At 42.1% G+C, this 27,762-nt stretch overlaps 1 protein-coding gene across 2 annotated transcripts; it reads left to right on the forward strand.

The window, feature by feature from the left end:
• On the forward strand, positions 1–27,108 carry LOC125448784 (mucin-17-like). 2 transcript variants are annotated; one of them, XM_048524315.2, is made up of 12 exons: positions 1–65; positions 1,855–1,962; positions 12,377–12,478; positions 13,698–13,816; positions 14,291–14,349; positions 14,764–14,903; positions 17,409–17,477; positions 18,098–18,260; positions 24,606–24,782; positions 25,439–25,545; positions 26,089–26,149; positions 26,661–27,108. In XM_048524315.2, the coding sequence occupies exons 1-11, from the start codon at positions 17–19 to the stop codon at positions 26,133–26,135; spliced, it is 1,140 nt and encodes a 379-aa protein (XP_048380272.2). In that variant the 5' UTR covers positions 1–16; the 3' UTR covers positions 26,136–26,149; positions 26,661–27,108. The 2 variants fall into 2 exon arrangements, with proteins under 2 accessions (XP_048380272.2, XP_059498641.1); XM_059642658.1 differs by lacking the exon at positions 24,606–24,782.
• The last annotated feature ends 654 nt before the right edge of the window (positions 27,109–27,762 follow it).

A 27,762-nucleotide genomic window follows, 5' to 3' on the forward strand; every position in this document is an offset into this window, starting at 1 on the left:
CACAGCAGGGACATCCATGAGCTCAAATCCTACCCTGACATCCACTGAATCATCAACATCAGAAGGTAAATTGCGGACAAAATGACTTAATTTACCCACATATCCAAGCAACATATTTTGTGATATATTGTAAATGACCACGAAAGGTGTTGTCCTGCAATTTATGTGGCCCCAAATTTACTGGATTATTTAACTAATTTATTTGAAACTATTAAATTTCTAGACTTAGGGTCTATGAAGGAAAAGCAATGCTGAATAGAGCGAGCAATTGGAGCCAATTCATGATCAGCAAGATCTCTGAGAGAACAAGGAGGAATTAACTAGAATGGATAATCCCTCTTGTTGATGATGTTTTGGGCTGAAGATTAGCCCAGGAAGTGTTGAGGCTACAACTCGTATTGGTCCAATAACACAATTAAATTCAACCCCCCCAGCGTGAGACCAGCGATGCACTCTCAAAGTATTGTCACATCAGAGAGTCGATACAGACCATAGTGCAGGAATCTCTCTGCATTGCTGACCTCCAGCCTGGATCTCATGCCTGTGTGGACTTGATGAGTGTCTGACTGATATCCAGGCGTTCAACCACTGAGCACAGACAGAATCGCAATGTATCATTTTGATGAGGGTGGACAGAAATATATTTACCTGCCCCTTTTTACATGTCAAAAACAATTGAGGAGATGTCACTGTGTCATAGCAAGAGGGATTACTTAATGAGATTCATTTGAAAGAGTTAAAAAGGAAGTGTAAACCTGAACTAACTGAGCTGATATTGAACAGGAACTTCAGCCCAGATTCTCCCCTTTCTCCAACTGCTGTATCAACATCTGGAGGTAAATGGCAGACCATGTGACCTATGGTTTCCACATATCCAGTAAAATCATTCTCTGAGCAACTGGTAGCTGATCACTAAACCTGTTTATCTGTGATTTCTCTTGTCCTAATTGTAACACACTGTTACACTGTGACCAGTGAGCGTAAATGATTAAAATTCCAGATGGATGGGTGTGTGAAGCACGGCCAATATTGAATGAAGTTAGAAATCGGAACAAGTTTATGAACACCAAGATAACTTATATAATAAAGAAGAAATAGATAGAATGGATAATCTGTTTTATTGACGATGTTTAGTGATAAAGATAAGCTATCATAGATTCAATTCCTATTCATCCAGTAATAGCATTCAATCCAAATCTCTCAAGCGAGAGCACAGAGCATTCACAAAGTAATGTCCCTTCAGAAACCCACTTCCAATGACAGTGCATGACTCTCACTGCATTACTGACCTCCAGCCTGGATTGGTGGCTGTGACTCTGGGGTTGATGGATGTGAGTTTGCTCGCTGAGCTGGAAGGTTAGTTTTCAGATGTTTCGTCACCATTCTAGGTAACATAATCAGTGAGCCTCCGATGAAGCACTGGTGTTATGTCCCGCTTTCTATTTATCTGGTTAGGTTTCCTTGGGTTGCTGATGGTGATAACACCAGCGCTTCACCGGAGGCTCACTGATGATGTTACCTAGAATAGTGACGAAACGTCTGACAACTAACCTTCCAGCTCAGCGAGCAAACTCACATCCAGAAACTCAACCTGAGTACAAATCTTCTCAAAACTCTCTGGGGTTGATCTCATGAGCTTCTGACTGAGTTTTACGCACTCACCACAGAACACAGAGAGATTCCCAATGTAATATTTTGATTGAGTAGAATGGAAAGAAATGCACTCTTTCAATTTGGAGTAAATATTTGATCAGATGACACAGTATCATAGAAAGGGGGATTTCTGATGGCAATGCAGTTGGAAGTGTTATCCAGAAAATGTAATCCTCAATGAACTAATGTGATATTTAACAGGAACGTCACCAACAGGATCAGTCAGTCAATCAATGTCAACTGATGGAACATCATTCACCAACAGTCCAAATGTTTCTACCACATCAACACAACTTTCAACAATAGGAGGTAAATGGGAGATATTGTGACCTTCTGGCTGGATTTTGATTGGTTTGCCTGAGAACATTTGAGAGTGCATCTGAAAATAGTGTGCCATGCAGGTAGTGTTGGGTGAAGTGCCTCTGGGATTGTACACAAATTTCAAACAACCTGCCGGCTAAAGTGATGGTAATCCCCTCTTGAACTTGTCAATGGCTCTTAAATGTTTTTTAGGAGCTTGTGAAGTTTTCTTTCCTGAACAGAGTGGAGGTTCAACATGGAGGAACTATAACAGACTAGCACTACATTGTGCACAGCTGTTGGGGTTACTGAGGAAAATGTGTATGCAAGAGATAGGAGCAGGAGAAGGCCATTCAGTCCTTTTAGTCTGCTCTGCCATTCAATGTGCTCGTGGCTGATCTATTCCAGTAACATCATTTCCCTGCACTACCCCCATATCCGTCAATGTTTTTAATATACAAAAATATATCGAGCTCAATCTTGAGCCAACTGAATGACTGAGGTTCCATTTTGCAGTGCTTTCCAAGGAGTAACAATTTTCTGAGTTTAAAAGATCCCTTTCATCTGTGTCCTTAGTGGCATGCACCTCATTCTCTCACTGTATGCCCTTTTTCAGACCCCATGACAAGTTGAATTTTCCTCCCTGGATCAATCCTGTTGGTGCCTCTTAGAACATTTCATGTTCGAAGGAAAAGGAAATTCCATTTCACCTGCGCTGTTTTATGAATTTTGTGGGGTGATTTGTTGCTGGATCAAGTACTGGACTTTATGTTGGTCTTCATAGCCGCCTGCTCCTCCCTTTTCTTCATGACCATATTATGAGCTGCCTTCTCTCCTTGGCAGGCTAGATGCCATCCCCAACATGTCATCTGCCTGCCTTTGCTCCTGGATTCAGGCTGGCAGCTCCTGCCTCCTGGTCATTGTAAATGAGGCTGCCCCCTGCCCAGTCAGTCCATTTACATTTGAAAATAATTTCGAATGTGCAGGGCAGTTCAGGGACCTGGAATTCTATTAGGTGTCAAATTCCCAAGTCACCTTTGAAAATCCTGTCCATTATTTCATTATGTCAACGAGTTTACTGTTAACCAGGTGATATACCAGACAATCATTCAGTACGAACACTCCAACTTATCTGCTGTCAGTGTCAAGCAAAATACCATAGGTAAGATTCCTCTGTTGTACAAAGGGCTAACATGATTAAACTCTTGTTTCGTCACATGATAGATTCCGTAGAATTCACAGAATCCCTACAGTGTGGAAACAGACCATTCGATCTAACAAGTCCACATCGACAATCCGAAGAACATCTCACCCAGACTCACCCCGCCCCTCCATTCCTGTAATCCTGCTTTTACCCTGGCTAATCCGCCCTAACCTACACATCCCTGGCACAATTTAGCAAGGCCAATCCACCTACTCTGCACATCTCTGGATGTTCCTCTTTCCCCAACAGAGGAAGTAAATTTCCAAATGAAGCCTTTTAATTGATTGGAACATATTTCTGGTGTATTTTTAGGGCGCATTTAAAAAGTGTAATGATGAAGTATTATTTCAGTCAACTTACTCCTACCGATGGAGCCTTAAAGATAAATTTAAATTATGGAATAATCGCCGTATATCTTGAGGTGAATATCTGCTTCGATCCCGCCTGAGGGAAGTGAACCTGGTGTAGCAGAGGTTGTGCATTATATACGCTGTATGCATATGTTCAATTCTTTGCCAATTTTACACTAACATTGATAAGAAATCACCAAAGACTATCTGATGGACTGTGATGTGTAGAAATAATTTCTTGCAATATTTTGTTTGGTGGTCAAAAAATACATTAATGAATTGGCAGTCATTAACAGTCTCTCAAAAAAGTATTTGAGAAGTATTCACTCACCTGAGTTATGCTGACCAGCTTGAGGGATGAGTTCAAAGATGACCAAGGTTTTAACAGGAACCAGTCTAGCCGCAGCTGATGTAGCCAGTGTGCAGCACATAATATCAATAACATTGCTGAGGTCACATTGGAGTGTTCACCTTCATGAAGAGCAGCCATGGAGAAAATAGAGAGTGTAACAATTGAGGAAACCTGAGTGGAAAGGAATATCCAAGATAACCAAGTGTGGAGCTGGATGACGGTCTAGGCCCGAAACGTCAGCTTTTGTGCTCCTGAGATGCTGCTTGGCCTGCTGTGTTCATCCAGCTTCACACTTTATTATCTTGGATTCTCCAGCATCTGCAGTTCCCATTATCACTGGAAAGGAATATCGCTTGTTGTTGAAAACCAAAATAGAGCCACTACTCGTGGTTTACGTCAGCTAATGCAAGCCCAGGCCTGACCTGCTGTGTTCTTTCAGCTCCATTCTGTTTAATTTCTGACTCCAGCATCTGCTGTTCTTACTGTCTCGCTGTGACTTTTGTTTTGTTTTCAATTATTAGCTACCACTGGGTCTCTTGTAAGGGGCTCAGGTGATGAGTTCTTGCCAGACTGTCTGTTACCAAGGGAGCTCATAATCAACAAGCTTCACGAGGAAATTAATTAGCGATTCCCCATGAGCCTTGTAGAGGTCATCACAGACAGAAACCATTTAGACAGAATCACAGAATTGTCCAATACAGAAGGAGGCCATTTGGCCCGTCATGTCTGCACTGGTTCTCGACGGGAGCAATTTACCCTGTGCTTCTTGTCCGCCGTACCCTACATTCCCGTAACCCTGCATGTTCTTCCTTTTTAAATTCTTTCTTAAAAGTCTTGATTGAATCTGCCTTCACCACACTCAAGAGTGCACTCTAGATCTTAGCAACTCTCAACATTATACAGTAATATCTCTTGGGCTGTGTCTGCATGGTGGACCTCGATATCATCCTGAAGTCTTTCTCTGGCGTGGGTAAGGTTTGTTCATTATCAATAATGCCCACAGTTATGTTGCTTAGGGCAATGTTATGTCCCAGTAGATGATGCTGTTTTCACCCTTTCTGATAATAACTGGCCAGTGTGGCTAAGTAAATTGGTCCTGATAGTACTTACTGCAGGAAAAAAAGCTGGTTATTCACTCGTAAAATAGATAGTGTGTAATTCTCATAAGTGTCAAAGCCACAACTGGTAAGCTTTTATCTAAGATAACAAAGTGTGGAGCTGGATGAACACAGCAGGACAAGCAGCATCTCAGGAGCACAAGAGCTGACGCTTCGGGCCTAGACCCTTCATCAAATCAGCTCTTCTGGGCTTTCCCAGTGATCTTCTCCATCATGGACAGCATGCCAAGTTGATTCCTTGCTTGGTCTTATTCATAACAATTATGTGAGTTGGTGGTCTTTTTAGTGATATCCAGGTCCCCTCATGGCATTTGCCTACATTGTGAACCTTCCGTTGTAGGTAGGTATGATTATCCCCATGACGAGGTATGTGTAGCACTGCTCCTATGTAGTATCCCCCTTTATCATCATCCTGGGTACCCAGTACTCTACTAGCAAGAGTTAAACTCCTAAGGTGGTTTGGGGTGTCTTCTCCCCTACCCACTTCCTCAAGTGTTCACCCAATACCCAGGCTAGCACCTGGCGCATCTCTAGTTGTAACAAGCTTGTACTGATCATTGTCAATATCAGGCTTGTATAAGTTGTACCATCTCTGCCTTGTGCTGTTCCTGGGAATTGTTCAGTAATCAAACCAGGTGTATCTTGAAGCGGTTTCAAAATCTCAATGGCATCTAGAATAGCCTGAGAGGAGTCACATCCCAACTGACTCGTTTTCATTTGCTCCTGATAACTGCTGCTTAAGACCTTGTGCTTCTTCTGTTGTTAACTGGCACTTCTTCAAATGTCTGTGCCGTTTCAGTAAACATTTTAACTGCCTCATCAGCATACTTGTTGTCCCTTAGTTGCGAGGTTTCTGCCTTCCGTGTGCTTTAATATTATTTACTGCTGCCTCACTTTAGCTGCTTCTACCAAATCTTTAACCTGCTCTTTGTGTTAATGTGGCTCACCGACAAGGTGAGTATCCACACCAAGCCCAGGCTATTGTATTATCATGCGCTACCTCAAAAACATACCTACTATCTGTGTATATGCTGACTCTCTGACCCCTGGCTAATTTCAGTGCTGCTGACAGGGCTTTTAATTCTGCTGTTTGGGCTGAATATATCTGCTCTCCAGTCATCAAGTTTTCCTCTACATTTACCATTGACTTTGGCCAGAAAATGAAACACCAAACATGATAATTTAAACAGAAAGATATTGAAATTAAACTCTTACTCAAGTCTGTTTCTTCAAGCTAAGCACAACATAGATACGACATTATTTTGAGGAAGGAGAAAATAAATTATGTCTTTTGACTTAATTTTTTCTTCATTAATTAACTTTAATCAACTGCAACCAATTCCAAGGGGCAAATTTTTACCATGCTTTAAGAAACAAATTTTAAGTCAAGATTTCATAGCAGGTTTTTCTTTACATGACCACTACCAGTTCCTTAAAGTGACATCACCTTAACCAGATAACAAAGTGTGGAGCTGGATGAACACAGCAGGCCAAGCAGCATCTCAGGAGCACTGATGAAGGGTCTAGGCCCGAAAGGTCAGCTTTTGTGCTCCTGAGATGCTGCTTAGCCTGCTGTGTTCATCCAGCTCCACACTTTGTTATCTTGGATTCTCCAGCATCTGCAGTTCCCATTATCACCTTAACCAGACATGTTCCAAACTGACACAGGCACACAGCACAATTTTGAATCACCTTACATTCACAAAATACAAATTAAACTAAAACTATTCCCAGGTCTTGAGCTCCAGGGAATGAAAACACACAAATTACACAAGACACTATTTAACAACCAACAAATGAAGATGCATATGTACCAGATCACAAAGAGTAAATCCAAATTCAGGGGCTATGGAGGCGTACATTCACATGCAGACAGGAAAGAGTTATTATGTTGATCAAACACAAAAAGCTGGTGTCTCTCTCTCACACTTATGAACACTTTCTTACTTCCTTCTGATCTCCATTTTTAACTTTTTTGTTTAATCTTTGCTCATAAAGAGAATGAGATAGATTCATATTCCAGAATTAACAGTTATATAGCACGCGGTCACAATAAAACAGTTTACCTCTATAAATCTCAGCTTGATAAGTGTCTACTAACCAAAGATTTTCACTTGTAATTTCACATTAGATCAAAGTGCGAATTTTGAAGGCCTTATCTTCTTTGTTTCCGTTTTCTTTTTACTACTCTCTGCGAACTAAGTGAGTTTGTGGAGTTCCAATTAATTTTAATCATTTGCCCAATCTGTTCCATAATGCTTGCCTTTCTGCTGGGTTAAAATATTCTAAGTTAACTTCCTGTGGATTCTCCTGCCTATCTCTTCAATTTTTAACTACAGCCCACAGAGGAGCTATTGGTGCAAGTCTTTCTGTTTCGAAGGGTGGTAGGTCATCCCTCGCATTACTGCCCCTGTGCCAGTACACATACATTTCGTCCTCTAAGACATTCCAGTCAACGTCATCGTCCTCGCCGCTCTCTGAGGAGAGTGGTGCACTAGATGTCTCCCTTACTGTGGCCACTGTCTGGCCTTTTGGCTTTACACTCTCACATCTGAGAGCCGACACCTTCACTGTTCTCATCTCTCACTGGCCGTATGTCTGACGAGGGTTGTTAGAAAATACAACTGTCTTCTCATATTAATCTTTACCTTTTCCCTCCCCCCAAGCTTTCTGCTCTGGTATTGGGGTGTCTAGATCATACCACCTCCTGATCATCTTCATGGTCAGCTTCTGATTGCATTCCAATTCATTTGTTCCAGCAACCTCTCCAGGCTTTATTTATTTTTCCCTTTTCCTTAGACACGATCTCTTCTGGATGCTAATTGGCTACAATAGTCTTATGCCTCTCTTAGCGTGCTTTTCACCTGGGTGTTCTGCTATGGGGCCCAACCCTCCCCAGTGCAGACTCTCCTTGGGTCTTATCACTCCTGCTGTGGGGCTGTACCGTCCCTGATGCAAACTAGGTTTTTTTAATACAGTACAACTTCCTTCTTCCTCATAGTTCTTTTCGTACTGCAAGTTACAGCCAGGATCAACTATGTTGGGGTTTGCCCTCTACGTAACAAGGGTGGTAATGTAAAACTAACTCACCCAATTAGGACCCACAAAGTTGGTAATGGAGCAGTGCAGTATCTGTCTTGCAGCACCAATTGTTGGGGACAGAAATCAAACAGGAGTCTCCAATTCTGTGTTCAGCAGTACAAGTAACTTTTAATGAGAGCTCTTTTAGCACACATGTGGGGGAGAGTAGAAATCGTTTCAAATCTGGCTTTCATGTGCCCAGTTACGGCTCAGAGGTCAGTGACATTCTACCTTTCCCAATGAAGTGTAGGATATGAATACATACCATGTTACAATGGTTGACATCAGTGCTTGCCATATCCTCTCTGACTTAGACGTCCAATCCTGCAAATACACGATCAATGATGGACAATGTCAGAGTCAACCTTAGGTTCCCCATGATCTCATGATGTTAACCAGATATCATTATCATCAGTCCTTGGAATCTTACAATGTACCCCATTAAGTTATGTTCCAACGTTAATGGTTATACACTTGCTCGGACATTTTCCACAAATGCTTATTCTGAAGCACTGTTCAAATTCTGTTATCCATTGTATTCATTGCTATCTGCACCAAATTCTGTTACTCATCTTGTATTTCCTATCATCTTAATCACAGAAGATACAAAAAGATGCTAATTCCTACTAATTGCTATAAAATTCACAATATCAGTTCAAATATAAGGTTAGTAATGCAGACTGTTATATGGTTATTCCAAACGTTTGAATTCTTTAGCCAATGAGTTGTTAGCAGCTTTTGTCCCACCTGACCGTGGAATATCAAAGAATAACTTCCCCTCCATCATGTAGCTGAAATTATAACTCTTTTTATTCACATGCTGTCTGTTCATGTGTTTTAAACAGGAAATTGCTTCTTATATGAAATTTACTGTCCCTTCTCTAAATATTTCCACACTTACGACTTAATGAGACAACATCTATTTAACTTCCATGAGTAAGACTGAAATCCAATCATGTTCCCAGCTCAAGAATCTTGACTGAATTTCTAAGGTGTTACGTGATATCTCTGTTCTTACCCCCTTGATCTTTGAAAGAACATTGGGAAGCTGTCATTGCTTATTTTCTTGAATTCAAATATCTTTTCTACCCTATTTATGCCAACTAAAAACCCACATGCTGTGATCTTGTGCTACCTCTGGCCATGGGCTGTCCCTATGCCCACTCCCACAGGAAGGAGGTCAATGACCTTCTCCACTCTGCCTGTGTAAGTGCCACTGCATTCTTTCAAATATCTCACCCTAACTCTACCAAACCTTTTTCCCAGAAAGTCTGCACAGCTGTCACAATTGCCTGCCATATCTTCCCTCACTTGCTCTCACCTAGCCCAACACTCAACATTTCCAACCCTGCATGCCCGCTGCACTGCCTACTCACTCACTTAGGACCCTCCCCAATTGCACCAACAATAATAGCTGTTACCCATTTTCATTTCCCCTAATACCTGCCTGGCTCTCATTCCAAGAGCAAAACAGCTACCAATACGGCAGAAAAATGGGTGTGGACAGCTCAGTATTCAGCAACACACCCTCTTTGGGGAATGAACACTGAGTCTGATCACCCAAGTGGCTGAGTGATTTTGTTTCAGCCCCTGAACTGGTCATAGAATCTTAGAGCATAATAAGCAGACCCTTTGGCTCACCATGGCTATAGCAACTAACAAACAGCAAACCACACCAATCCCTGCACTCAACTTCTGCTGTGCCTCGGCATTTTAAGTGCTTATCCAGATATCCAGATGCTTCTCAAATGTTGTGAGAGTACCTGCCTCCACCCATCCTCTCAAGCAGCACTTTTCATATTTCAATCACCCTCTGGGTGAAATTTATTTTCTCAGATCCCCTCTAAACCGCTTATTCTTCACCTTAAATTATATCCTCTGACCTTAGGTACATCTGCCATGGGGAAAAGATTCTCATGATCTACCCATCTATGTCTCTCAAAATTTTGTACACCTCAATCTCCCTCACCCTCCTCTGCTCCAAGGAAAACAAACCCAGTTTATCCAACTCTCGCCTCATAACTGAGAACTTTCTTCCCACACAACATCCTGTAGGGTGTAATCACATCCTTCTGATAATGTAACGACCAGAAGGGGACACACTGTTCATCCTGTGGTCTGAGCAGTGTTTTATGAAGTTGTAACACAATTTCATTGCTCCTATATTATGCATCCTGGCTAGTGAAGGCAAGCATCCTATATGCAGTCTTCACCTTCCTGTGTACTTGTGTTGACACCTTCAGGGATTTTGTGGACTTGAACACCAAGGTCTTGTTGATCTTCAGTACTCCCTAGGGACCATTGTGTATATCCTAGGGATTCATTGTGTATATCCTTACCTTATTACACCTCCCAAAATGCATTACATATATTGTATACCATGCCCACGTGTCCAATGTGACTAGGCATCAAATTTTTCCCACCTATCTCTGTGCATACTGAGTAGCACAATCTATCATATTCTGACAGTGACCAAGTATTTTAGTTGGGGAAGGGGAAGAATATTGAACAGGGGCTTTACACAAAATAGGATCTGCTGGCCCATGTGCTTCAGTTTCATTGTTAAACACCAGCTAAACCACCAATCAACCTTTCCTTAATCAGTTTCAATATTCATAATGGCCGTTAGTTCTGAACACATGAAACTTCATGTAAGGAGACAGACTTTATTGAAAGATCTTTAGAAAAACATGGATTGTTCCAAACGATGTGCTTTCCATCCCTTTTAAGAATGGGATTAGGAAGAAACAAGGATCATGAATAAGCCATTTGGTCCTTTGAGCCTGCTCCATCATTTAATAAGATCATGTCTGACTTGATTGTCAATTTGAGTTCACTTTCCCACTTGCCCTGATAACCTTTTGCCTCCTTGCCTATCGAGGATCTATTCCTTTCTGCCTTAAAAATATTCAAGGGCTCAGCTTCCACCACTTTTCAGCAGCAAGGTTCCTTCGATTCACAACCATGCGATTTTTAAATAGTGACCCCAATTCCTGATATTCCAAATAAAATGTTGTCTCCACAACTACCCTGTTCAGGCACCTCAGGCATCTTACATATTCCAATCAAGTTGCCTGTTACTCTTCTATTCATGCAGATACAAACCTGCACTCACCAAGCTTTCTTTGTTAAACAACACCTTTCCATACCAGACATTGGTCTGGTGTACCTTTTCTGAACTGGTTTCAATACTTCAGATCCTGAACACAGTACTTCAGATGGGTGTCTCATAGTGCCCAGTCTAACATAAGAGATCATAGAATCCCTACAGTGTGGAAGCAGGCTCTTTGGCCCAACAAGTCCACACCAACGCTCAGAGTATCCCACCCAGACTCATTCCCCTAAAACCCACCCAATCTACACATCCCTGAACACTATGGGGCAATCTAGCATGGTCAATCCACCCTAACCTGCATATCTTTGGACTGTGGGTGGAAACCGGAGCACCCAGAGGAAACCAGCGCCGACACGGGGAGAATGTACAAAATCCACACAGACATTCACCCGAGGCTGGAATTGCACCCGGGTCCCTGGCGCTGTGAGGCAGCAATGCTACCCACTGAGTATGCCACCCTAATTGGTCTAAGACATTTTGACTTACTATGCCTGGAACCCCTGAGCAAAGGCTTGACTTGACTGATGACTGCTGACAACCATGATGAACTTCCTAGCTGTGTGTCCATGCTAAATACCATGGCAATACAGCTGTAGTATTAGGCTGGTCTTTCTTGCTGAGGGGCAAGGTGCCAAAAGGTAAATCAATGGCTAATGCTGTGAGCACCCAAGCTGTGTGTGCTAAGACAGCAGCATATAGACCGGAGATGTGGAGGCAATAAGGAACATATGGATGATAATGGAATAGTGTAGGTTAGATGGGCTTCAGATTGGTTTCACAGGGTCGGCGCAACATTGAGGGCTGAAGGGCCTGTACTGCACTGTAATGTTCTACGTTCTGTAGACTGCAGATTCTCGAAGCCAGAGTATACAGGCGTGAGGCTGGAAAATCACAGCAGGTCAGACAGCATCTGAGGAGCAGGATAGGCAATGTTTCGGGCTGAAGCCCTTTGTCAGGACTGGAGAGTGAAGCCCAGAAATAAATAAAGTGGGGGGGGGGTGCTAGGGGAAATGTAGGAAAAGTGGTGATAGGTGAATGCAGGTAGGGTGTTATTGCGAGTATGGGAAATGTGAAACAAAATAGAAATTGCTGGAAAAAATCTCAGGTCTGGGAAGCATTTGTGGAAAGAAATGGTTAACATTTTGATTCCTCAGTCTGGCTTATATTCCTCAGCACAAAATGTTTTGTCTTTTTTCCAATCAGTTAACCTGTGCAAAAATGGAGGTTCCTTGGATGTTGATAAATGTATTTGCCAAATACCCTATGAAGGACAATACTGTGAATCAATAGCCAATTCTGTCCCTGGTAAGTTGCATTTGTTTTATAATTTATATGATTATTGATTTGCATGTTGATAGTGGGGGATTCAGTGATGGTAATACCATTGAATATCAGGGTCAGTGGTTAGACTACCTTTCATTGGAAATGGTCATTGCTAGGCATTTATATGGCACAAATGCACTTGCGGCTTTTCAGCCCAGGCCTGGATACTGATGCATTTGAACTGGCCTGCTTCAGTATTTGAGGAGTGCTGAATATAGTGTGTAATCATCGTAAAAGATCCTCACTTCTGACTGTAAGATGGAGGGAAGGTCATAAGGCAATGGCTGCTCTGATCATGACTTCAACCACACTTTCCTGCCTGTTCCCCACCCTTTGACACTCTAATCTGTTGAATTTACTGCAGAGGAGTGTCAAGGTTGGGTCATTGAGTATGATCAAGGCTGAGGTAGATTGATATTTAATCAGAAGGTTTATGCAGTCAATGCAGGAAAGTGGAATTGAGGATGATTACATCAGTTATAATCTTATTGAACGACAGACAAGACTTAATGGGCTGGATGGTCTATTTCTGATCCTACTTGTTATGGTCTTATGGGTTTTATAAATCAAAATCTGTTTGTTTGTTTTTGCATTTCCCTAAAAAAGACAAATAGGCTCAATTTTTCTCTAGGAGACATGAACTGGAACTTCAGTTGTATTTACACCTCACTCCCCTGTGCTTTAATTGGCCTCAAGTTGGCCACATCCCCTGCCAGTCCTCCATCTCCTATTCTTACCTTCCCTACCTCAACACCTGATCCACTTTTTACAATATGAACTTACATGTTGAAGATAAAAACTGAACTGCATCCAACCACACATAAATCCCCCAAATAAACAATTTTATCCCAAAAGATGCTTCAACTGAAAGCTTTGAAAGCACTTAAAAATTATGTATCTTTTTAAAACTCATCCCACCTCCATGCAGCTGGCATAAAACCTCACTGCTGCTAAATCTGTCCTTTAATGAGTCTGCCACAATGAGAAATATCTTGTTTATGAAAATAGGACACTTTGGAGCTCACATCTTACCTGCCATCAGAAAACAAACAGAGACCATAAATTGTAGGTGGGATATCCATCCACATTGCTTTCACGGCTGTTTTTGTGCTATCAGACTTCTGTTAAATTTGAGTCCTGAGGTACAGCTTATTGTTACAAATGCAAATAAGGTACTAACACACGTTGCAATATATTACAGGAAACGTGACCTATGCCATCAGAGTGACAGTGAAAATAGAGAACAGGAATTATACCATTGAAATGGCAAACAGATCATCTGAAACATTCATGAAATTTTCAAAGGAGTTTACTGAACAGGTTGGAAACTTTCAATGTAATTGCATTGCCAGGCAACTATTAGAATTGTTTTGAAAACATTATAAATGTGATGACAAATGGGGCAGGGATCTTGGTGAATTTAAATTAGGATTGATTTTCACCCCGAAGCCTGATAGTGAGATATTGCTACATTGTCCTGTTTACCTTTGTCTTAATAGGCCAAAGAATGTGTCCTTTTTAGCAGTTATTAGTGTCTACGCGTTTCATAATAAGTCACATGATAAACAGAGGTCATTCCCTTTACTCTTTTATTCCCATTTGGAACATCATGCCTGTGCCTCCTCTTTGAAAAGACATCTCTCAAATCCCAAATACTTCATCATTTTCCATATAAACAGCTTACCTGAGTACTTTCTGTAGAACTGTAACCGTTTCCTTCACCCGTCTTTCTCTGCCTCTTTCGCACAGGTATGCAGGAGCATGCTTATCCACAAATCATTTTATCTTTTCCAGATGCAATATGTTTATGGACATATTCGAGGTTATAAAACAGTTGAGATCACAATGACAAGGTAGGGATCTCGGAACAGAATTCCCAGTTCTGTTAAATTTATGTTGTGTATGATAAAAATGACATGGGGCATTCATAATCATTGAAATTTGTGCAGAAGTGCAAATAAGTGCTCTGTGATGGATGATGAAAAGGCTGTAGGTAGAGGAGAACATCAAAGTTTTCCCCTGTTGAATTCAGTTGGAGTAGTAACTGGAAAAGAGATTGAACTAAAAGCAAGTTTAAAGAATCATACCTATACTTAAGCTCAGGGTTTGCCTATTTATATGGGTTCTTCAAGAGTGAAAGGCACAAGGCAGATGAAATTCAGCTCCATTGAATATATCTGTTGCATCTTGCCCTGTCAGTGTAACGAAGCTGTACCTAGCTTTGAACATAATTTTTTGCTTTCTTTTCTGTTCCATCATGTTTTAAGCGAGGGCAGTATCATTACCGATCACAAAGCTATTTTCAACGATGAAGCAGAGAGGTTCGATGACAGCATGATAAAAGAAAGAGAGGAAGATATCATAGACAGCTTACAATTCAGGAATTGCACCAACAATAATGATTCACGTAAGAAAGTGACTCTGTTCTCAATTACACGCGGCAGTGAAGTTGCACAGCCACACGAACCCTCATCTGAAATGCCTTTGTGGGGTGTGTGATTCTGTTGGACACTTATTTAAAGCCATCCTTCCTCCTAAGCAGCAGTGATTGCTAATAAATCTCCAAGACCCTGTGTTACACTGAGATAACAAGGTTTAGAGCTGGATGGACACAGCAGGCCAAGCAGCATCAGAGAAGCAGGAAGGCTGACGTTTTGGGCCTAGACACTTCTTCAGAAATGGGGGAGGGGACGGGGATTCTGAAATAAATAGGGAGAGAGGGGGAAGCGGATACAAGATGGATAAAGGAGAAGATATGTGGAGAGAAGACAGATAGGTCAAAGAGGCGGGGATGGAGCCAGTAAAGGTGAGTGTAGGTGGGGAGGTAGGGAGGAGATAGGTCAGTCCAGGGAGGACAGACAGGACAAGGGGGCGGGATGAGGTTAGTAGGTAGGAGATGCGGGTGGGTCTTGAGGTGGGAGGAAGGGATAGGTGGGAGGAAGGACAGGTTATGGGGACAAGCTGGGCTGGTTTTGGGATGCAGTGGGGGGAAGGGAGATTTTGAAGTTTGTGAAGTCCACATGGATATCATTGGGTGCAGGGTTCCCAAGCGGAATATGAGTTGCTGTTCCTGCAACCTACGGGTGGCATCATTGTGGCACTGCAGGAGGCCCAGGATGGACATGTCGTCTGAGGAATGGGAGGGGGAGTTGAAATGGTTCGCGACTGGGAGGTGCAGTTGTTTTGTGCGAACTGAGTGTAGGTGTTCTGCAAAGCAGTCCCCAAGCCTCCTGCTTGGTTTCCCTGATGTAGAGGAGGCCACAACGGGAACAACGGATGCAGTATACCACATTAGCAGATGTGAAAAGTCTTCTTGGGGCCTGGATTGGGGGTGAGGGGAGATGGTGCAGAGGCGGGTGTAGCACTTCTTGCAGTTGCAGAGTGGTCCCTCCGGAAAGCAGATAAGGCTACACTGACATTGTTTTAGCTGCACATAGTAGTCGATCTTTAAAACCTCCAAATGTCTCTCCAGAAGTGGGGCGCCAACTCATATGTGAAGTATAAAAATGATGTATTGGTGGTCACCATCTTTACTATTCTCCATAGGGAGTTAGCTCTGCGTGTGGGGCACGTCTTAAACTCCTGCATATTATTGCAGCACAGCCTGTATTGCCAGCTTACACCCTGCTCCCTTATACCCAGTTAGAAAGTACTGATCAATAAAACATTCATCGGTGGCATGAAGAATTGGGTTGCTAATGTCAGAATAGTGTGTTGTGGCTGGAAAAGCCAGTGGCGGTAGTGGTGCTGGGTACGGAATATGCAAAACTAGGAATTTTGGGACCAAGAAAGTGACGTCATCATAAATACCAGGTTGATGCACACAGGTCACACAAGCAATGCCAATTGTTGACTGTCTGCTTCAGAGAGAGAACTATCACCTCCTTCTCAGTAGATCGTGGGTTAAAATTTCACTCCAGTTTATAATCCAAGTTGAGATATGAACTTAGTGACATGCAGCCCACATGAGGAAAGGGTTTCAGTGAATCAGTTTGGTTTTATCACTCACCAGCTCACATTGGTTCAATGTATGGTTGGATTTCAAACTGAGAATCTATGGTTTCCTAAACTTGTTCCACAATCACTGCACTTGACAAACTGCTCTCACATATCATGGGTTCACTTTCACCAACCCATTTTCTTTCTTTGAAATATGCTAGCTATCATTTTCATCTTCACTGGCTGTCTGAAACTCTGGTGGGAGGGGATCATTGGCCTGTTGATTTGAAAGGATGAGCAATCACCTTTGGTAAACATGTAAAGGAGGACAAGAAATCTTTGGAACAGGAAGAACTGCAAATGCTGGAGTCAGGGATAACACAGTATGGAGCTGGAGGAGCACAGCAGGCCAGGCTGCAACACAGGAACAGGACTGTTGATGTTTCGGGTCAGGACCCTTCAGAAATCTTTGTTGTGTTAACAGTGCCAATCTAAATGTGTATTAATGGGCGTTTCTGGCAAAACTAGCATTTAGTATCCATCCCTATTTATGTTGAGTAGGCGGTGATACACACGAGGGCCTTGTTTGTCCACTTCAAAGGGCAGTTATTACCGCATAGGTATGGGTCAGGGGTGACGATGTAGGCTATAAAGATCTGGGTGATAGGATTGCTTCTCTCGACGGTGAACCTGCTGGATTTTACAACCCAACAGATTCATGGTCACTTTTAATGATACTAAAGCTTCTAATTCCATTCAAGTTCTCAAATTTCCACAGTAGGAGTTGATTTCACAGTCTTCCAATTTAGAAGCCAGAAACATAATCACTGCACTATTATTTTGTTTCGTTTGGGAAATCAGTCTCAATGTTTTACTCATGTTTCCATCCTGATATGTACAATTATTAATTTAAAGATTACTGAAAGCTTCTCCCATGCATATCTTTTTTATTGTGAACTAATTCACATTTCAGAACAGTGTTCAGGACTTCAGCTCGCACCGAATTACAAAAATGTATCATACACAAATCAAGATGTAACTGGTGAGTTTTACATTCTCAAGACTTTTTCTAAACTGGGCAACAACAGCTTAAGGCTTCATATAATGATGTTGCAAACATATAAAATATTTTACACACTTTGTCTGAATTGTTGACCATATAGTTGCAACCATTCCAATATTGATCCTACAATTATTGGTTCTTCAATTATTGATCTTATAATTATTGATATATTATAAATAAGTTCCTTATTTTCATGGGAAGAAATGTGTTGTTGCGTAGTTCATACTGCTCGGTGAATCTATCAAATTAACTACGATTGTTGGAGTGTGGCGGGAGACAGTGCACTCTCTAATTTTTCCATGTTGAGCACAACTTATTTAGATCACTGCACACACATGCAGGACAGTTTTGTGGGAGCCTGTATGTGCACCATCAAGGCACCACTGATTGTGTTTGGAGTGATTGTCGGTATGACGGGTCGGCACAACATCGAGGGCCGAAGGGCCTGTACTGTGCTGTAATGTTCTATGATTATTGTGTTCCATCACAACTAAATTACTGCAGAAATACACAGTCTTGCAGCTCAGAGAAAACATTTTTGGGATGTAAGAGATACATTGGCAAAGTCATGAGTTTGTTATCCACTGGTTGTTCAACAGTTGATTGCTCCACGTCCGTCAAAGACAATTTCAAGGACGACTTTACATCTGTAAATACAACTTCGGGCTGGATCTGTGTGTCAAGATGTCACAGTGGCCATAAAGATCACTTGAGGTGCCAATACGGGAAATGTGAGCTCACAGTAAAAGGCCCCAAATGCTTGTAAGTTACAATTGGTATTCTTGTGTTTAATTCAAAGTGGTTAATCTAGTGAGGTCTAGGTCTGATGAACAAGCAGAATTGCCTTGCGGTCTCCATATTTAAGAATTAATCTCCTGAGCAGTGCTCCAAACAAACCAGCAATAAAGCTAATCACTTTGAAATTATAAAGAGCTGTGCGTTTTTTGTTAGTTTTATTGAATGCCAATAACTAGTAGCACTATTGTTACTAGTTTTAAAAATGCTGGGATACAGAAAAATTGCTGTATGGGTGGGGAGGTTGCACATTATATAATGAAATTTCTAGGACTATGCCCAGCTAAGTTGGAAACTCCAATCAAGGGCCCTAATCAAGGAGTGCGACTGCAAAAATGTAGCCTGTGGTTTCTTTATGCGATGCTGTTAATTATCGATCTGTATTTGGTAGTTACCTTGCATAACGAATGTGATGATTTTCTTGATAAAACTAAAACTTAAATAGATCAGCACACAACTGTGACCTCTCTTCCAAAAGAAGACTGATGGCATAGAACACAGAACAGTACAGGCCCTTTGGCCCATGATGTTGTACCCAACTTTTCCCCTAAGCCTAAAGTCTATCTAACCTCCACCCCTACCTTATACTATCATCCATGTGCCGATCTAAGCCACTTAAATGCCCCTAATGAGGCCGATTCCACTACCCTCTCCAGCAATGCATTCCACGCCCCGACCACTCTCTGAGTAAAAAACCTACCTCTGACTATGTCCCCTCGTAATAGCTACCTCCACGCTAGGAAAATGTCTCTGGCTATCTATTCTGTCTATACCTCTGATCATTTTGTACATCTCAATCAAGTCACCTCTCATCCCTTGTTGCGCTAAAGAAAAAAGCCCTAGCTTTGTCAACCTTTGCTCGTAAGGTTTTCCCACCGTTCCAGACAACATCCTGGTAAATCTCCTCTGCACTTCTTCCAACGCTTCCACATCTTTCTTGTAATGAGGTGACAAGAACTGGACACAATACTCCAGATGTGGCTGAACCCAGGGTTGTGTATAGCTGGAGCATAACTTCACGGCTCTTGAACTCAATCCCTCTGTTAATGAAAGCTAACACACCATGCGCCTTCTTAACAACGTTATCCACCTGGGCAGCAGCTTTCAGGGAACTGTGAACATGAACCCTAAGATCCCTCTGCTCCTCCTCACTGCCAAGAATCTTTCTGTAAACCCATATTCTGCTTTTAAGTTTTTCCTTCCAAAATGAATCACCTCACACTTTTCAGGGTTAAACTCCATCTGCCACTTCTCCACCCAGCTCTGTTTCCTATCAATGTTCCTTTGTAACCTAGAACAGCCCTCCACACTATCCATAACTCGACCCACCTTTGTATCATCTGTGAACTTCCTACCCACCCTTCTACTCCTACATGCAAATCATTTACAAAAATCACAAATAGAAGAGGACCCAGAACAGATCCTTGTGATACACCACTCATAACTAAGCACCATGTGGAGTATTTTCTGTCCACCACCACACATTGTTTTCTAAGGGTCAGCCAACTGTGAATCCAATCTGCCACATTTCCCCCTATCCCATGCCTCCTTATTTTCTGCATGAACCTACTATGGGGAGTCTTATCAAACGCCTTGCTTAAACCCATGTATACCACATCCACTGCTCTACCTTCATCCATGTGTTTGGCCACCTCTTCAAAGAATACAGTTATGTTTGTGAGGCATGATCTACCCCTCACAAATCCATGCTGACTATCACAAATCAAACTGTGCCTATCTGAGTGATCATAAATTCTATCTCTCAGAGCCCTTTCCAATAATTTGTCCACCACTGAAGTAAGACTAACTGGCGTGTAATTTCCAAGGTTATCCCTATTCCCTTTTTTGAGCAAAGGAATGATGCTTGCCACCCTCCAATCTTCCAGTACTATACCCGTGGACAGTGAGGATGACAAGATCATTGCCAAAGGCCCTGCAATCTCTTACCTCGCTTCCTGTTGAATCCTTGGATAAATCCCATCAGGCCTGGGGGATTTAGCTATCTTCAAATTCCTCAAAATTCCTAGTGCATCTTCCTTATTGACATCCACCTCCTCTAGCCTACCAGCCTGTTTCACACTGTTCTCTCCTACAATTAGGCCCCTCTCAGTTGTGAATACTGAAGAAAAGTATTCATTAAGGACCTCGCCTGTCTCTTTAGGATCCCTTTACTATTCTTGATCGGCTCTATCCTTACTCTGTTCATTCTCTTATTCCTCACGTATGTGTAAAAAGCCTTGGAATTTTTCTTGATTCTATCTTCCAAGGTTTTCTCATGCTCTCTTATAGCTCTCCTAAGCCCTTTTTACAGCTCTTTCCTAGCTAACTTGTATCTCTCTAGAACCTTTACCGATCCTTGTTTCCTGTACCTTATATAAGCATCCTTCTTCCTCTTAACTAGATATTCGACCTCTCTCGAGAACCAAGGCTCCCTCATTTGACTGCATCTTTCCTGCCTGCTAGGGACAAGCATATCGAACACACACAGTATGCATTCCTTAAACAAACTCCACATTTCCCTGACAGCATCTGTTCCCATTTTATGTTGCCCAGTTCTTGCCTAACATAACCATAATTACCCTTCTCCCAATTATAAACCTTACCCTGCTGTATGTACCTATCCTTTTCCATGACTATTGTGAAAGTAACAGAGTAATGATTGCCACCGCCAAAATGCTCTCCTACCAACAGGTCTAATGCTTGGCCTGGTTCATTGCCAAAGTAGCAAAGAAAAAACAAAGAAACAAAGAAACCTACAGCACAGGAACAGGCCCTTCGGCCCCCCAAGCCTGCGCCGATCGAGATGCTTTGTCTAACCTGTCATCTATTTCCTAAGGGTCTGTGTCCATTTGCTCCCTGCCCATCCATGTACCTGTCCAAATATATCTTAAAAGACGCTAATGTGTCTGCGTCTACCACCTCTGCTGGCAACGCGTTCCAGGCACCCACCACCCTCTGTGTAAAGAACTTTCCATGCATATCTCCCTTAAACGTTCCTCCTCTCACTTTGAACTCATGACCCCTAGTAATTGAGTCCCCCACTCTGGGAAAATGCTTTTTGCTATCCACCCTGTCTATACCCCTCATGATTTTGTAGACCTCAATCAGGACCCCCTCAATCTCTGTCTTTCTAATGAAAATAATCCTAATCTACTCAACCTCTCTTCATAGCTAGCACCCTCCATACCAGGCAACATCCTGGTGAACCTCCTCTGCACCCTCTCCAAAGCATCCACATCCTTTTGGTAATGTGGCGACCAGTACTGTACACAGTACTCCAAATGTGGCCGAACCAAAGTCCTATACAACTGCAACATGACCTGCCAACTCTTGTACTCAATACCGCGTCCAACGAAGGAAAGCATGCCATATGCCTTCTTGACCACCCTATTGATCTGTGTTATCATCTTCAGGGAACCATGGACCTGAACACCCAGATCTCTCTGTTCATCAATTTTCCCTATGAATTTTCCATTTACTGTATAGTTCACCCTCGAATTTGATCGTCCAAAATGCATCACCTCGCATTTGCCCGGATTGAACTCCATCTGCCATTTATCTGCCCAACTCTCCAGTCTACCTATATTCTGCTGTAATCTCTGACAGTCCCCCTCACTATCTGCTACTCCACCAATCTTAGTGTCATCTGCAAACTTGCTGATCAGACCACCTACACCTTCCTCCAGATCATTTACATATATCACAAACAACAGTGGTCCCAGCACAGATCCCTGTGGAACACCACTGGTCACAGGTCTCCAATTTGAGAAACCCCCTTCTACTACTACTTCTGTCTCCTGTTGCCCAGCCAGTTTTTTATCCATCTAGCTAGCACACCCTGGACCCCATGTGACTTCACTTTCTCCATCAGCCTGCCATGGGGAACCTTATCAAACGCCTTACTGAAATCCATGTATATGACATCTACAGCCTTTCCCTCATCAATCAACTTTGTCATGTCCTTAAAGAATTCTATTAAGTTGGTAAGACATGACCTTCCCTGCACAAAACCATGTTGCCTATCACTGATAAGCCCATTTTCTTCCAAATGGGAATAGATCCTATCCCTCAGTATCTTCTCCAGTAGCTTCCCTACCACTGACGTCAGGCTCACCGGTCGATAATTACCTGGATTATCCTTGCTGCCCTTTTTAAACAAGGGGACAACATTAGCAAATCTACAGTCCTCTGGGACCTCACCCGTGTCTACGGACACTGCAAAGATATTTGTTAGGGCCCCGGCTATTTCCTCTCTCGCTTCCCTCAGTAATCTGGTATAGATCCCATCTGGACCTGGGGACTTGTCCACCTTAATGTCTTTTAGGATACCTAACACTTCCTCCTTCCTTATGTCAACTTGACCTAGACTAACCAAACATCTATCCCTAACCTCAACATCCATCATGTCCCCCTCTTTGGTGAATACCGATGCAAAGTACTCGTTAAGAATGTCACCCATTTTCTCTGACTCAGTGCATAACTTTCCTTCTTTGTCCTTAAGTGGGCCAATCCTTTCTCTAGTTACCGTCTTGCTCTTTATATATGAATAAAAGGCTTTGGGATTTTCCTTAACCATGTTTGCCAGCAAGATCTCATGTCCTCTCTTAGCCCTCTTAATCCTTCGTTTCAGATTCGCTCTACATTCCCGATATTCTTGCAAAGCTTCATCTGTCTTCAGTCGCCTAGACCTCATGTATGCTTCCTTTTTTCTCTTGGATAGTCTCACAATTTCACCTGTCATTCATGGCTCCCTAATCTTGCCTTTTCTATTCCTCATTTTCACAGGGACATGTCTCTCCTGCTAATCAACCTCTCCTTAAAAGCCTCCCACATATCAAATGTGGATTTACCTTCAAACAGTTTCTCCCAATCTACATTCCCCAGATCCTGCCGAACCTTGGTATAGTCGGCCTTCCCCCAGTTTAGAACTCTTCCTTTAGGACCACTCCTATCCTTGTCCACGAGTATTGTGTTGGTCTATCTACATACTGTGTCAGGAATCCTTCCTGAACGCACTGGACAAAACCCACTCCATCTAAACTATTACAACTAAAAAGTGTCCAATCAATATTTGGAAAGTTGAAGTCACCCATGACTACCACTCTGTGACTTCTGTATCTTTCCACTATCTGCCTCCCAATCCGCTCCTCTATTTCTCTGCAACTATTAGGTGGTCTGTATAAAAACCCTAACAAAGTGACTACTCCTTTCTTGTTCCTGACCTCAACCCAAACTGACTCTGTAAACATACCATTCTTGGACCGCTGTTTAGTAGCTGCTATACTAGCCCTGATTAGCAATACCACTCCACCACCTCTTTTACCACCCTCCCTATTTCTAAAATAGAAAGACTCTAAAATCTTGTAATTCATTTCTGATATGTGGGTGCCAGTAGCTGGACCAGCATGTATTATTCAGAGGGCAATTAAGAGTCAACCATATTGCTGTTGGTCTGGAACCATATATCGGCCAGACCATGTAAAAATGATAGATTTCTTTCCCTAAAGAGCATTGATAAATCAGAAGGGTTTTTAACAATTATCATCAACAATGACAACAAGAGCACCAATAGGCTAGCTTTTTATTGAATTCAAATTTCATCTACTGCAATGGGTTTTGAACTTATGTTCACAAAACGTGGGTGCTAATTTCAGTGACATTACCAGCGTGTCATCATCTCCTAAATGAAGTTCGCTCTAAGAATCAAAGCCTTCTTATCCTCCTCTACTACTCTGGTTGAAGCATTTAGTGTCCATCCCCATTTTCCCTAACTCGATGGTGGTACAAATAATAGGCTTGCATGTCCCCTTCAAGGAGTCACTGCCAACCACACTGCATGAAACTGACATGAAACTGGAATCTCATTTTGGTGCTATAAGTTCAACTGATTTTAAATTGGCAATTTAACTTACACATACCAAGGTGATCGATGCATGAAATGGAGACATGCCACACATGCCATAGATGTTATTGTTTTGAGATTGGAGATTTTCGAAATTGATGAAGCATTCCAGAACCAATTTTGCTCAGCACCTTGGCTGTACATCTAGCATAGTAGTGCTTGATGAGACGGTGCAGATGGAACTATACTCTGTAACCAAATAATGTTAGGAGTGTTAGATGAGAGAGTGCAGATAGAGCTTTACTAAGAGTATTCGATGGGGACAATAACAGATGAAATTTTACTCTACAACTAACGAGTACTGCATATGCCTGTGAGTGTTTGATAAGGTAGGGCAGAAGAAGATTTACTCTAGATGTATATTTTAGTTCAGTAATTTACTTGTGCCTGACCTTTTTTTTTGGTTTCAGTTGTAACACATCAAAGGACTACTGGTATATTGGGGAAAACTGCCAATTTCCAGTCCATAAATTGGCTTTCATCATCGTGACAGTATTGGTGGTTCTGATAATCATAGTCACATTGATAGTGCTGATTGTGTATTGTACGAGGTACCGACGCATGGTCAAGCAAAACCATTTATCAAGGTACTTCAGTCACCACATCTAACATCTCCTTCTTTGTGGCTCAATGTCTATGGAGTAATAATCCAGAGATTCTACATTTACTTCCACAGTGGCAGTTTGAGACCCTGAACTGCATTTACCAAATCCGTAAATAAACAATTAGCTCCAGTTAAAGTGACTGGAGAGTTGCTGGATTCTTGTAAAGACACACATAATTCATGAATACTTTTGAGAATTACCCAGTTTGTTCAAAGAGACTTCTCACGCCATTATATGTAGTCTCTTAACCACCCCCAGGTATGTCCAAGTGACCAGTTCAAGGAACAGGGTCACCATGAGGGGGTCTTGTGGGCATAGCGGTAATGGCCCTACCTTTGGAGATCTAGGTTCAAATTTCACCTGTTCGTGAGGGGCATGTGATAACATTTCTGAACAGGTTAAGTAGAAGATGTGGAAAGAGAAAGAGGAGGCTCAACATGAGCTCTCAGTGGATCAACAATAAAAATTCATGGATGTTCAATTATGTTTAAATTAAGAGAATTAAATTATTTACGTGATTCCTAATCCCCTGTCCAAGACTCCTCTGAGGACTGGACCCATAAGACAATGTTCAGTGTCACACCAAATCTGTACATTCACTGATACTAACACAGGTTGAAATGTTTCTAATCCAACAGGGAGAAGACCACAAATCAGATATTAAAATGGTGGCAGGAGGATAACTGGGAGTGGCCTGCATCCCACGGTTTGATTTTGAGCAACCTTGCTGCTGCAGATATTCACAGTAAGATTCAATACCTTTCCAGCTGTAAACTGTCAGAATGTGCGCGAAGTTAGAATGACATAGCCAGCGGGGAAAGTCTGACGAATTGTCTCCAAGTGATAGTGAAAGGAGCTTATTCTACATTTAGCTTAACTTTTTTTTAGACAGCCAAAGTTTAAAAGAAGCTCTCTCCCCTCCCTAATGCACCTCCAATCCCCACCCTGATGAACTGAAAGAATGCAAGATAGCCAATGCTGAGAACCTACAGAACTCGGGGTTGCTTTGAGATATAGAGGCATAGGGCGATGTGCTTTGAGATGATGTGGGATGTGGACAGTCAGGGTGCTGATTTTTTGTCATGCTGTGAGACACAGAGTAGCTGGGTTCTGGAACACTGTGGAACTTGGAGTTGGGTGTTACAGGTGGTGTGAGGGTTGGTTTGTGGCATCTCGCAGGGAGCCCTGCCTGCAGAACACTGTTAGTGCTATGGACCAGAAGCCCGTGTAGACTTTTCAATGATGTGAAGATCTAAAGAGTTTATAATAGTTGTGTTCAAATACTCAGGTCTACCCAGATATTCAGAACTGAAGAGCCCAGGACAGAGGCCATGAACTCATCTTTCAGGGTAAGACTTTATTAGGAAATCTGACTGTTCATATTTCATGTCCCAGAATGGAAAATGGCAAGACATTTGACTGTTGTCCTTTTATGATAGTCATGGTCAGCTGCAGGTATCACGTGTGACCTTAAAAACTAGGAACAGGAGTAAGCAATTCAACCTCTTGAGCCTGCTCCACCATTTAATACAAACATGACTGATGTTATCCTGGCCTTAATTCCACTCTCCTGCCTGCTCCCCAAAGATCTTCAACTTCTTACTAATTTAAAATGTTTATCTCCTTCTTAAATTTACTCAATGTCCTAGCGTCCATCATCCTCTTGAGATAGTGAATTCTATAGATTCATGACCCTTTGAGAGAAGAGGACAGTGTTGCTCCAGATGCATAGCTTAATATAAGGGAAGCATCATTCCATCCGCCCCCTCCTTTGTCATCTACGTGCTTTCAGTTAATCAGTTGCCAGACAAAAAAAAACTGTTTTTATATTCAATCCAATTTTCTGTTTTTATTCTTCAGATCAAAATGTTAAGGCTGCAGATGACAGAAGCACACACCGTTTAAATTCTACTGGTCTGATTAACCCCTCACCTTCTTCACTCAGAAGCCATTCACTGGACTCACAAACAGAATTGGTCTACAATAATCTGATTGTGATATCATGTGTAATCATTTTTTTTTCTCTTTGAGTTAGTTTCATTAAAAGATCAAAGTCAAGTATTTCTGGTTTTGTGCTTAAGGCCTAGAAGCTTGGATGAAGATCAATGGGGTCAATTATCCTGTGTGTCAAGAGAACTTGTGACACCAGAGACTGACTGGGTAAAGGGAAGATACATTCCTGCAATAGAACACGAGATGGTAATCAGGCTGGTAATCATGGCCCCTTTTGAATTCCCCTTTTTCTCTCTCATGCTGGCTTGACTGAGCTGAACCCAGGCTGGCACTTAACCTGTAAAAATGAAAGAACTGCGGATGCTGTAAATCAGGAACAAAAACAGTAGTTGCTGGAAAAACTCAGCAAGTTTGACAGTATCAGATGCTGAGCTTTTCCAGCAACTCCTGTTTTTGGCACTTTCCTGTGTTGTGTGATGCAGCAGTAGATTGCAGCTTCCAAATATCAAGAAATTATAACATAAACCTGAGATTTCTGACCTCACCTCAGGCTCATTTTGTTAAGGAAAGGGAGCGAGATGGAGAGGAAAATGTGGTTGCATGTCATCAAGATGGTTTTCTGCTATTTACGATTGTTATTTTGGCTATTTATTATTATGTCAATTAAATATGGATATTGCTAAACATTGCTGTGGTGATGTTAATGTAGCTGACTTGTGAAAATGTAAAAGAAATGAGATCAAGGAAAGAAACAATGATCCAAACTGCAGCCACCAACACCCCACCTCACTGTCAAATCTATGTCATATTATTCCATCCCCAGTGCAGCACTTCCCTCCCTGTCGTTGCTTTCATGCTCCCTCCTTCCTCCACAGTTCGCTTTGCCAAGTTCATGACTCTTCCTCTCCTCACCCAATTTCTCTACGTCACAATGTCCTACCTTTTCCTTCATCGATCTCTCATTCCAGCGCCCAACCACTCAAACCCTTTCTGCCTGTACCCTGTCATT

This window comes from Stegostoma tigrinum, chromosome 45, assembly GCF_030684315.1.
Source record: "Stegostoma tigrinum isolate sSteTig4 chromosome 45, sSteTig4.hap1, whole genome shotgun sequence".
Taxonomy (NCBI): domain Eukaryota; kingdom Metazoa; phylum Chordata; class Chondrichthyes; order Orectolobiformes; family Stegostomatidae; genus Stegostoma; species Stegostoma tigrinum.